Source organism: Misgurnus anguillicaudatus, chromosome 3 (assembly GCF_027580225.2).
Source record: "Misgurnus anguillicaudatus chromosome 3, ASM2758022v2, whole genome shotgun sequence".
NCBI lineage: Eukaryota > Metazoa > Chordata > Actinopteri > Cypriniformes > Cobitidae > Misgurnus > Misgurnus anguillicaudatus.
The window spans coordinates 28,307,462-28,320,329 of NC_073339.2; the positions used below are offsets into that span (position 1 = coordinate 28,307,462).

The following is a 12,868-nucleotide window of genomic DNA, read 5'->3' on the forward strand; positions in this document are numbered from 1 at the left end:
GAGGAGCAAATATTTTCTTTATTTTCTCTTCTTCATCATCAGTGCAAAAAGCAATCCAGAAAGAATCTTTTAGATCTGTGTCTGCTCTATATCTGTATCGGATTAGGACATACAAACTGGAAATTTTGATCTGAAAAGAAAGAGTTCCTCTGTGTTTATTATCCAAAATATTAGTCAAGAGATGCAATCTGAAGTTTTTTGAAATTAGATGGGTCCAGTTCTATTAGGTAGGTAAATGTAATCCTTGCATTGCTTTGCCATTGAGAAGCAAACTCTAAAAAAATTAAAAAAGTACTGCAGGTTTGAAGAAAAAAAATTGGATAATCATAACATCAGCTGTAAGGGTCCCAAGGCCTTCAATTTTTTTCTCTAGCATGTAAATGAGAAGTTAATGTTAGCAGTCATTCACTTTCACTAAGTCACTGCTTTTTATTCATCTTCATCCTCTTCACCCTCATCTTCATCCTCTTCATCATCATCATCATCAAACTGGTCCTTTGAATCCAGGTCATCCTCATCTTCAATCTTCAGGGAAACAATGAAACCAAAACCACCAATTAAAAAAAAATTGCTTAAAATACACCACACATTTTTTTTAGACAAACTACTAAGACTAAATAAGATAAACGAATCATCAGGGCCCGTAGAAGTTTTTAAGCTAAATTATAAGCTTTCTTAGAGGATTCCAAGAAGCTTTAAGAATATGGGCCCAGGTTCTCGAGTACAGTGAAAAAATTACCGTCTCTCCCAAGTCCTTGAGTCTCTGTTTCAGAGACAGAATCTTCTGATCCTGGTCAGCAAGCAGCATGAGAAGATCATCCTGTTCCTTTTTGGACTCCTGCACATCCTGCTGCAACTTGTCCTTCTCTGCTTGCAAGATGGCTACTGTGCTCGTGGCTGAAGCAAGATCTTTCTCCATTGATTCTTTGCTCTCCGAAAGACTTTTAACTTCCCCCTATTACACAGTAAAAACCTCAATTCATTTTAACAGCAAAGGGAGAGAATCTAAATGCACATTAGTGTCTTAATCCAAAGAAACATGAATGATTTTTAAAAATAAAAAAATCTTTTCAATCGGCCAGCAATTTTCCACACTTGTGTTTTCCCTGCAGTTTGTGGCGGCACATCCGCAAGACGCACCTCTACATGTATGCACGGCATTTGTGCAACTTAGCAGAGCACACCGACTGACGCCACAGGTGTTTGTACAGAAACTGTCATGTGACAAATGCGATGTGCAAACATCTATATGTGGTGGTAAATTTAGATTTTGTGACAGACTGACAACTATGCAATGGAAAAGCGCCACAATCAAAATGCAGTGGGAAGAGATCCAGCTATATCCCCTGGATCTGGCTCCAACCACGCCCCCTGGATGTCATGTTCTGCAGTGAGGCGCTAATGCCAATTTTCTGTTTGCCTCTCATTTTCTGTAATTACATTTGCGTTAAATCGACCAATTGGCCATACTGCTCTCTTAATATCAGTATCGACCATTAAAAACCCATATCGGTCGACCCCTACACAGGATACAGGGGTTCCCACACCTTAGTTAACTTCAAATTCAAGGACCTTTCAAGGACTTTCCAGGTCTAATACCCTCAAATTCAAGGAATAAATGTGGGGACACATTTCAAGTGAGAGCAAGGTTACATAGTGTAACATTTTAAGATACATCGTTACAGTTCCATTTTGAGGGAACTCACGCTGCGTCACAGCGGTGACACTTTGGGGATGCCTCCAGGGGTAACAGTACATTCACACGGGGCGTAAGCGCTAACGCTTCCCATTCACTTTTAATGGGCGACGTCATGCGTTGCCGAACTGAATTGTGGATCCGTCGGCACCGCGTTGAACATTTCTCAACTTTTCAAGCGGCAACGCGTGCATCAGATTGCCTCATGCAAATAACCTAGGCAGAGCCAGCCAATTACGTTTATGGAAGACCAGAGCATGTGCTGCGGCCACTGTGATTGACTGTTGGCCACGCTTCAGACAAGCCTTCCGTCAAGCATTAACGCTTTTGCCCTGTGTGAATGTACCGTAAGTGCGTCTGAATGTGTATATCAAATTCAACGGTGAGGCTTTATGACAAAGACAGGGTGACTCGGGAGCCAGGAAGTATATCGCTATCTGAAATATTGCCAAAGACGGCGTTACAGGGATGCAGGAAGTATGGCAAGGGGGACGCAGCATCTTGTTCCCTTCTCCGGGAACAACATTTACATACGTAACCCGAGACGTTTTCATGTGTCAAACACAATTATACAAAAAAGCATTTTGGTATAATTTTTATGATATTATCCTACACTACACAGGAAATAATATGGATTTTTTCCCCAGAAAACGTATTGCATAAAATAGATTCAAACACTTTCAATTACCTGTATCTATGTATGTACATTTTCAACCCCCCCCCCACCCTCACCCCCAGATTCACAAACTTTCAAAGATTTCAAGGACCCGTGGGAACCCTGAGGATATGCTCCAGCCCTCCCACAACCCTTCAGAAGACAAGCAAGTTTGGCAGGTACATGGATGAAGCACAGGTAGAAAAAAATGAACCCATAATTTTGAGTACAAACCTTGAGCTTTTGTGTTTCAGCATTCTGAGTAGAGAGTCTGCTCTCCAATTCTGCAATCTTCTCTAAGTAACCACTATCTTCTCCAGTGGCTTGGACTGCAGCCTGAAATAAAACAATAGTGAACTTAATAAGCATATAATTAGAAAGCAAACACGGTGCAATCAGTTTTTACACAGAAAGGCGTTTAAAAATGGTCCAAATCGCAGGTTAGGCTTGCAACAAAAAGAAAACAAAAGAAAGAAAAGGTGGTGACATCTAAAATAACCAATCACAGGTTGTTTTGTTAATTTGACAGGTATGGTAGTTTCTGACATATTCTTAAAAACAAAGCAGAATATACAGGTTCTCTAAAAACATTTTATTAGTATTTTAAACAAGACTACCTAAAATCTTAATGCCATTAACCTTACAATCAGTTTTACCTCAAAAGTGTTTTTCGTTAAGGGAAATGTACCCTTTTTGATTTAGTTTTTGATTAAGTGTTCTAGAAAATTGATTAAAATAACCTGTTCACCTTGTCACACAGATTTTTTTAAAAGTCAAAAAATAAATTCCGAGTTTTCAGTGCAAGTTTCTTCAAATAGTACATGGCCTGTGGCTCAGAATACAATGCAGTAAACTGAAACATCAGTACCACACTCACCATGGTCTCCGATCTTTTAAGAAGCTCCTGTCTTTCAGTCTGCAGCTGTGAAATCTCTGCTGTTTGGCTCTGCAGCTGAGCTTTCAGCAACTCCATCTCCTTCAAACACCCACAAAAATGTCTTTTTAGCTTCATTTAAATAATTGGTGTAGTTATGAGCAGGTACAGAGCAGTGCATATAGTTAGAATACTATTAAAGCTTTAATGACATTGTACAAGTAGGGACGGCACTTTACCTTCAACATTTCTGTGTTGTTCGAAGTTGATCCCTCTCCTGATGGTATGCCCTCAGCTTTCTGTGTGATACAAACCAATCATTTCCAAATATACCACTACAAAATAATACTACTGGAAAAGGTCAAGACGCTGTAATAATAATAATAAACATAGTTGCAAGAAGCAAATGCGGGGTCAAACCAAAAAGGGCAAAAAGGAAGTAAAGTTAAGTTGGGGTAAAAAAGCCTACCCCCATGTCTCTACGATGTTATGATGCTTTGGTTGTTAGGAAGTGAATTGGAATCCGACAATGATTAAACTCCAAGCCATGAAAGGAATCATCCATGATGAGTCATGGTTTTAGATGTAAGTTTGTAGTTTTAAGCAAAAATAAAAAAAAATCATATCTCTAGACCACTAGGTGGTGCTATGATGAAACGTGCATGTCACCTCAGGTCATGACTGTGATTACATGTAGCAAGTTTCATGACGATACACTTTAGTTTTGCAAGGTACAGCTGTATGACCATATGGCTTGCTTGCCATCAAAGGTTTTGTTCATTTATAAGGCCAACTAGTGGCCCAAGCCATCATCTTTTTGTGTGGCCTCAGACATCAACGTGTCAAATCTGGTAAAAAAATATCTCATTTTGTTGAGGAGTTATATAACTATATAGGTCTAAAACAATTTTAGACAAATTTATGCAACTTTTCTTTTCATTTATGCAACTTTTCATTTCCGATGGGAATTTTGACATTTAGTCATAAGTATATATTCCAAAAGCTATATGTATATGTGAAAAAAGTGGATATTCAAGCTTGTTTTTTAGCACTACTTCTCAATGTTGGACTAACCGTAAGGCAAAACCTGGCATGTTTGGTATCGTTGGACTCGGCAACGATTCAGGACTCCAAGTCCATTGAAAATACGTCAACTGCAACCTAAGTTATAGGCATGTAAAACATTTGTCTGAACACTAGGTTGTGCTAAGATGAAACCGTCCATGCACTCCCAGTTCCTGACTGTCATTACAAGCACCTGATGTTGTGTAAATACGCACAATTTTAGCAAAGATACAGCCTCAAATCCATTTTTTTCGCACTGTATGTAAAATTCGTTGACGCGGTATACAAAAAAAGGATTGGTGACTTGACACGAATTCCATAACTTTTTGCCCTGATTGTCTCTAGATGCTGCATACAAATTTGTATGGAAATCGGACAAAAGCTTTAGGACGAGTTTGAAAAAGTAGGTTTTACGAATAATTCAAAATGCCGGAAAAATAGAGTCCAAATTTGGTGTCCTCTATCTGAGTGCCAAATTTCCTAACTTTCCTACGCAAGTTTCTATGGGCTGCCATAGACGCAATGACGAAAAGAGAATAATAACCAAACTAACAATTTCATTAGAGGTTTTCGCCCATTCTTGGCTTGACCCCCTAATAATAAGGTTTTGGGGTGAGGATGAAGAGCTGAACATACCAGGCTGGTAATTTCATTGTCCTTTTCAGTGAGTTGTGTCTGAAGTAGTTGGTTTTGTCTGCGTAGTTCCTCGATTTGTTCTCTGAGCTGGCTTAGCATTTCTGACTGCAGGCCATTCACATGGGTTCCCTCTGCATTATTACCTGTCTGCTGATTATCTTTACCTGCAGAAAATAAACCATTAGTAGACTTAAACTATGTTTGTCTCCAGCCATGCAATTATTACAAATCTTTGAATTAACTCTTTAGGTAATATTTATGGGTTTGACACAGAGGACGGAAAAATTATATAATCATTGTGAAATCTTTACGTATCACCACCAGAAACATTATTACCTGAGATTTAAGAAAATTCAATAATTTGTACAGGAAGTGTGACAGCATTTCAAAATCTCTCACCGGGTGCAAACTTACAAAGTATAAAACTATGTAAAGTGGGGGTGTGATGAGACACTTACTCCAGGAGACGAGACATGAGATTGGGTTCAAGAAACAAGACTTTTACACTTTAAGAAATCCTCAATGATAAAATATATGAATGGGAAACGTAATTCTGAAATGTTCAATGTTCAACAATTTCCCTTACAATTATTTTGAAATTGATAATGAAGTAATTTGATATTTTTGGTAATAAAAATATTCCTAAGTGAGCAATAACCTTCAATATTACTTAATAATGACAATGAAATATTAATTGGTTCAAATAAAATATCAAAACCAAGCATGTGGTTTTATTAAACAAAAATATTGATATATATGTAATAAAAACCAGCATTATGTATTATAACAAATGTCGGCAGAAGGCACTAGCAGACTTGCAGATTTGATCTTTACTTTCACTTTAGATTGAGAAAATGCTTACTTTTAGCCAAACGTTTAAATCCATTTAAATCTTTAATATTTGTCTCTTTACATGCAGACATTCAATCATGTAAATTCAGAATGAGGGTTTAATCTGCTGAGACACTTCTCATGTGAATGGTTAACAAACACAATGCGTCTCAGACTTTATACGAGTACCAAAACGAACATTATTGGAAACCCAAATGTAAAAAGCACACGCAACTTTATGTTTTCTGGTTTCATGCCACTCACATGGCTCCATGATAAATCGCATGCAATTGTCATCCGCATCTCATTAGCAAACCCGGTTCTTTGATTAGTAGTAAATCGCCATCACCTGCTTTCAGATGGAGCCGCATTTACTACACAAAGCCATAGTTCACAGATAAGCTGGGCAATATCACATTCATTTACAAATCTGAAAAAAATTATTTTGCATTATCGCATTATTATAATGAATGCAAAATACATTTTTTCATATCCATAAAGTTCTAATAGTTTTGGCGCCCAATGTGCAGTGGTAGTACAGTGAACAAAGATTCTCTTTATTCAGAAATTTTAAAATACCTAGTTTGAGTTTAAGGACGTTGTACTGGTCCTTGTGCTGCTGGATCTGAGAGAGCTGCTGTGTTATGGTGTTCTGCAGTTTCTCATTTTGGGTTGTTAGTGATGACATTTGCTCCTTCAGCTCATTTATTTGAGAGTCCTGAAAACAAAGAGGAATAAAACCCATTCTTTAAAAAAAAACACACAACTTGAATGTTATTCATATGACTATAAACCACATAGCATGTTTACTATTATGTGTTACTTTATATGTAAAATAATGATCGAGACTCTTACAGAATGAAAGCACTATCCTTGGCAAGCGTTTATTCCTACAACATAGTATGATCGCTGACATTCTGTACCAGGTGTGTTTCTTGACTTCTTAATTTAGCAAAAGTGTATTTATACAAGAAATACTTGATTGTTTCTTGAAAAATAATCTGATAATGATTTCCCACTGTAATTCATGTCAGGGAGAACGTCTGATATAATTTAGAGTTGAAATTTAATGATTCACTAATAAATATAACTGGAAGAAAGAAGGTGTTTTCCCTAGATAGGGATTAGACATAAGTGTTTATATGTTAACTGTAAAATTACACAATGAATCCCTTTTGGTGGAGAGTAGTTTTTCCTTTAATTTTCCTTTAAACAATGCAATAGAAAAATAAGAATTTTAAAGAGGCTTGCTTTAAAGTTGTTAATTTTAACACAGATTGCAAATAAAATAAAGCAAACTACTTAACCTTTTGTATTTAAAGACAGACACACATCAAATATGAATGTGAAAGATGCCATTTGCGAATGCCAGCCACAATAAACATTTAAACGGTCTGTGGGCGGAGGTTAGTCAAAAACTCAGAATACTGATCTTTACAAATTTTGGGAAGTAGATGGCTGCAGTCCAAACCGGCCGTTCTCTGTGGTCATTGATAAGCGAATTCTGTTAAAGGAAATATATCGCTTGGCATTGAACTTTGTGTTTTATAATTTTGCAGGCATTATTTATGCTCTAACAGCAACCTTACACACCAACTAAAGTTTGAAAAAATGGGATGATGAAAAACCACCACTTTAAAGCGAAGCAAAGAAAATTAATTTTAAACTGTTATGTCAACATTTTTCTCTGTATACAGTGGGGCAAAAAAGTATTTAGTCAACCACCAATTGTGCAAGTTCTCCCACTTAAAAAGATGAGAGAGGCCTGTAATTTTCATCATAGGTACACTTCAACCACGAGAGACAAAACGAGGAAAAAAATCCAGAAAATCACATTGTCTGATTTTTTAAGAGTTTATTTGCAATTTATGGTGGAAAATAAGTATTTGGTCAATAACAAAAAAGCAAGATTTCTTTCTCTCACAGACCTGTAACTTCTTCTTTAAGAGGATCCTCTGTCCTCCACTTGTTACCTGTATTAATGGCACCTGTTTGAATTTGTTAGCAGTATAAAAGACACCTGTCCACAACCTAAAACAGTCAGAATGCAAACTCAACTATGGCCAAGACCAAAGAGCTGTCAAAGGACACCAGAAACAAAATTGTAGACCTGCACCAGGCTGGGAAGACTGAATCTGCAATAGGTAAGCAGCTTGGTGTGAAGAAATCAACTGTGAGAGCAATTATTAGAAAATGAAAGACATACAAGAACACTGATAATGTCCCTCGATCTGGGGCTCCACGCAAGATCTCATCCCGTAGGGGTAAAAATTATCACCAGAATGGTGAGCAAAAATCCCAGAACCACATGGGGGAACCTAGTGAATGACCTGCAGAGAGCTGGGACCAAAGTAACAAAGGCTACCATCAGTAACACACTATGCAGCCAGGGACTCAATTCCTGCAGTGCCAGATGTGTCCACCTGCTTAAGCCAGTACATGTCCGGACCCGTCTGAAGTTTGCTAGAGAGCATTTGGATGATCCAGAAGAAGAGTGGGAGAATGTCATATGGTCAGATGAAACCAAAACATAACTTTTAGGTAGAAACTCAACTTCTTGTGTTTGGAGGAGAAAGATGCTGAGTTGCATTCAAAGAACACCATACCTACTGTGAAGCATGGGGGTGGAAACCTCATGCTTTGGGTCTGTTTTTTTGCAAAGGGACCAGGACAACTGATCCGAGTTAAGGAAAGAATGAATGGGGCCATGTATCGTGAGATTTTGACTCAAAACCTCCTTTCGTCAGCAAGGGCATTGAAGATGAAACGTGGCTGGATCTTTCAGTATGGCAGTGATCCCAAACATACCGCCCGGGCAAAGAAGGAGTGGTTTCGTAAGAATAATTTCAAGGTCCTGGAGTGGCCTAGCCAGTCTCCAGATCTCAACCCCATAGAAAATCTTTGGAGGGAGTTGAAATTCCGTGTTGCCCAGCGACAGCCCCAAAACATCACTGCTCTAGAGGAGATCTGCATGGAGGAATGGGCCAAACTACCAGCAACAATATGTAAAAACCTTGTGGAGACTTACAGAAAACGTTTGATCTCTGTCATTGCCAACAAAGGGTATATAACAAAGTATTGACATAAACTTTTGTTATTGACCAAATACTTATTTTTCACCATGGTTTGCAAATAGATTCTTAAAAAATCAGACAATGTGATTTTCTGGATTTTTTTTCTCATTTTGTCTCTCCTAGTTGACGTGTACCTTTGACAAAAATTACAGGCCTCTCTCATCTTTTTAAGTGTGAGAACTTGAACAATTGGTAGCTGACTAAATACTTTTTTGCCCCACTGTATATTTAAAACTAGAGACATTTTACAACCTTTGTTATTGATAACTGCTGCAAATATGTGTTAAATCGAGTCAACCAACTTCTGGTACCTAGAAACTTTTCAGAAACTCGATTTTTAATATCACTCCACAGGTTTTCAAATGTGTAGAGAACAGAGGAATGCTCTGGAAACAAGATTTTGCCCTCTTGCTTGTGTGTTTATGGTTTTTGTCTTTTAGTGGCATTTCCTCCTTTGCAAAGGGCTATTCAAGCATTGGGGTTTTGGGGGGCAGTGGATGTGTTGATGATAAACAGCTTAGTTTCAATCAGATGGGTTTTTACTGTCACAATACTAACAGATCATTTTAGATCATTATGAATGTTTGTGCTTGTATTTCTGCACATCAGGATGTGTTTCGTACATAATATGGCAATGTTACAAAATGATCATAGAAACAATTTTAGGACGCGTTTGCGTTCACACAGAAGGCACACTGGCAATTTTATAGACTTATCCGGAGTGCTGTCTGAATGAGGTTACTGTATATAGTTGTATTGATGTGTTGTTACCTGTTCTCTGATCAGTTCTTTGTACTGGGTGACAATGCTGTCGTGCTGTTCTAGTGTTTTCTTCACCTCTTCTTCCTTTTTCTCTTCTTCGCTTGACTTAAGCACTGCTTTTGTGATCACACCTATGGGCAAATAAGATAAGAAAAGTGCATTTAAACACAAAATTGCACTTTTGTACACAATGTAGTTATTATTTGTGTCCCAGTAGCCGCATTTTTCTACTAGATGTGAACTGTAATGAATCTTCACTTAAAAACAGATCACTCAAGACTCGGTATAAGCAGGGCGCTATAGTGGGAAAAAATTTGTAGTTTCTATCCTGGACTTTAACACTAACCTTCTAACTCTTTGACAAGTTTGGTGAACTCATGATCAAACATCATGTGTTCTGGTGTAGAAAAGGCTGGTTGTGGTTTCTGGGCAGCACGGGAATACAATTCATGTTTGGTTATAAAGCCCAGCTTCTCCACAAAGTTTTCCTTCCCTATGCGCTTCTCAATCAACTGTTTCAGCTTTTCTCTATTGAAAAAACAACAACAAGAAAAATGAATAAATATCATGCATATCAAGAAATGATAATGACTCCTCCTTATGTTAAAAGTCTTTACATGTTAACATTTTATTTTAATCTACTAATCAATAAAACTAATGATTAATTCTGTCCCCATACTGACAGCTAGGGCTGTTTGATTCCTTCATCACTAAAGAAACGTAGGAACGTAGATCTAAAAAATAAAAATAAATACCAAACCTCTAATATTACCATAATATTAAACTATAAACCTAAAATATTTTACTACGGGCCTGTTGAATGCTTTATTCTGGTTAAGAAATGTTTTAATGGGTGTTGTTGTTTATTTTTCTGTAAACCAAACTCATAACCTTTAAAATGTCTTAAGAATAGGTACCAGAGCAATGTTTGGATCATGTTTCCCTTTTCCTCATATTCCAATGTACAGTATTAATAAAACAATACCTGGAAAATAACCAGACTGTTTTATTTAACAGCTGTTTTAAGCAAAAGAATATAACAATTTATATAATAAATGGTCTATTTTTTCTTTTTTAAGTCACTTCCAGTACATTGGAAGACTCTTATGGTGCGATTTATTAACTTTGTTGGAGACTGTGCATAGATAGATAGATAGATAGATAGATAGATAGATAGATAGATAGATAGATAGATAGATAGATAGATAGATAGATAGATAGATAGATAGATAGATAGATAGATAGATAGATAGATAGATAGATAGATAGATAGATAGATAGATAGATAGATAGATAGATAGATAGATAGATAGATAGATAGATAGATAGATAGATAGATAGATAAAGGAATCAATAATTTTTTGAATATAACAGTGTAAAAAGAAGAAAATAACATACTTTGTGTAATTCTCTAAGCTGTTGTCATTATAGTAAATACAAATGCCCAACAGCAGCGCACACAGACCCTGAACCAGTCTTTCATCCTCACCCAAATTTTCAGAGATCTGACCTGTCAACTAAACAACCCATTTAAGGAAACGTAACTTGCAACAAAAGGAGACAGAATTTACAATTTAGTTCATTAAAATCTTGGTCAATTCTAAACATATCTGTGATGCAATGCAATTCCCAAACTTGCTGGCTGTGATGAAAATTACAAGCCTTAAACTTACTGTATGAACTGCACAAACTTTTACCAAACTGACTGGCTGTGATAAAATGAACCATATGCAAATGTAAGCTTTTAATAGTTTTTTACAAATATAATGGGAACACTGACATGCTGATTGGATATATATCCATTAAGTTGATAATGTGTTTGTGTATTGACAGAAGGATACAAAGGGAACATTGTCTTGGTTGTGCAGGAAATGCATGACAGCGATAGGACAGTTGCAGATCCAAGTGCAGAGTAGCATTAGGAGTCCCACTTTCGTCTGCACCCTACTGCCCTGTAAATACAAACACAAAAAAACAGAGACTTATACTTATCACTCTAAGTTTTTTATGATAGAGATTTATTAACTTTCAGCTAACTTATATCCTTCAAAATATTGGGATTTTATTCCTTTATACTCCTTATTAAGCTCATATCTGCAGAGGCAAAATGAAAAGTAAGATTGCTGAATGTACTGAAAACCAGCTAACTCTCGTCTTTGGCACGGTGTGCCTTAAAGGCGAAGTCCACAATGTTTGAAAAACGCTTTGGAAAAGGAGACGGGCCGACTACCAAAACACACTTATAGCCAATCAGCAGTAAGGAGCGTGTCTACTAACCGACATCCTTGCCGGGTTGCGTATGTGTGGGGCGGGTCTATCAACAGAAGGTCCAGATTTTATTGGGGTAGAGGCGTGTTTGTTTAGGTGATTTCAAATATCAACATTGGCTTTCAAACATCATGGACTCCGCCTTTATTTGACCATCTTTAGGTCAAACTAGCCTTCAGATAATTAAGAAAGATCAATATAAAAAATGTGTCTGTGATGTCAGAGGGCCAAATGTTATTCAACATCTATAGTACCTGGTGTAGACAACAGTATTTTTATCCAATTTTAGTGCAATTTATTTGTCGTAGGGTGTTTCCCGTAGGGTGGTAATTTGTATACAACAATAAGTGTCGGGACTCAATACTCAATAGGCTTTATGCCCAGCTGCACTACCTCCTGAACTTCAGCCAGCTCCCTGCTTCCCGCCTACCATCACCGGACAAACCGATCAATCCTGGTGTGCCTGACCTCAGCAGTCACAAACAGATTAATCCAGGTGCGCCTGACCTCAGTAGTCACAACAACAATAATCAGACACACCTGGATTAATCAGTCCGTCCAACAATGGCAGACAGGAAACAAGGAGCCGGCCGAAGTTGTGCAGAAGGAAGCAGTGGATTTGGGCACAAAGCCTATTGTTTTATCTTGTGTACATAGTATACATAGCCATGGGTTATTAAGTTTTTTTGCATACAATGCATTCCAGCTATACAATTAATCAGTAATACATTGTGACAAGAAAGAGATGCATTGTTGCTGCTAGGTATAGCTAGGAAACAGAGGAAATATTTGAAAAGTTTGGTTTCAAAACGCGATAAACGTCTTTTTTTTTATGAGTTACTGCCAAAATCAGTATTATATCAGGTCAGTATTTAAAAGTAAATTCTTAATTTTGTGCAAAATCCAATATCCGCCGTGTTAATCTGTAATTTTTTTTCTCCCTTTTTTCCCAAAACGCAATGAACACCACTTCTCCTTTTCTACAGAATGCAATAAATCCGCTCAAC

General features: G+C 37.2%; 1 protein-coding gene across 3 annotated transcripts in view; it reads right to left on the minus strand.

The window, feature by feature from the left end:
- Positions 1-12,868, minus strand: part of uso1 (USO1 vesicle transport factor) — a 35,697-nt gene continuing 22,829 nt past the window's right edge. For all 3 annotated transcript variants that reach the window (XM_073863837.1, XM_073863838.1, XM_073863841.1), the window contains 11 exons: positions 11,435-11,545; positions 10,992-11,110; positions 9,940-10,121; positions 9,603-9,724; positions 6,337-6,475; positions 4,927-5,090; positions 3,465-3,524; positions 3,229-3,327; positions 2,586-2,687; positions 740-955; positions 1-525 (listed from right to left, as the gene is read on the minus strand). In XM_073863837.1, coding sequence (XP_073719938.1) covers positions 430-525; positions 740-955; positions 2,586-2,687; positions 3,229-3,327; positions 3,465-3,524; positions 4,927-5,090; positions 6,337-6,475; positions 9,603-9,724; positions 9,940-10,121; positions 10,992-11,110; positions 11,435-11,545 — 1,410 coding nt within the window. In that variant the 3' untranslated portion in view covers positions 1-429. The remainder of the gene's footprint in view (positions 526-739; positions 956-2,585; positions 2,688-3,228; positions 3,328-3,464; positions 3,525-4,926; positions 5,091-6,336; positions 6,476-9,602; positions 9,725-9,939; positions 10,122-10,991; positions 11,111-11,434; positions 11,546-12,868) is intronic.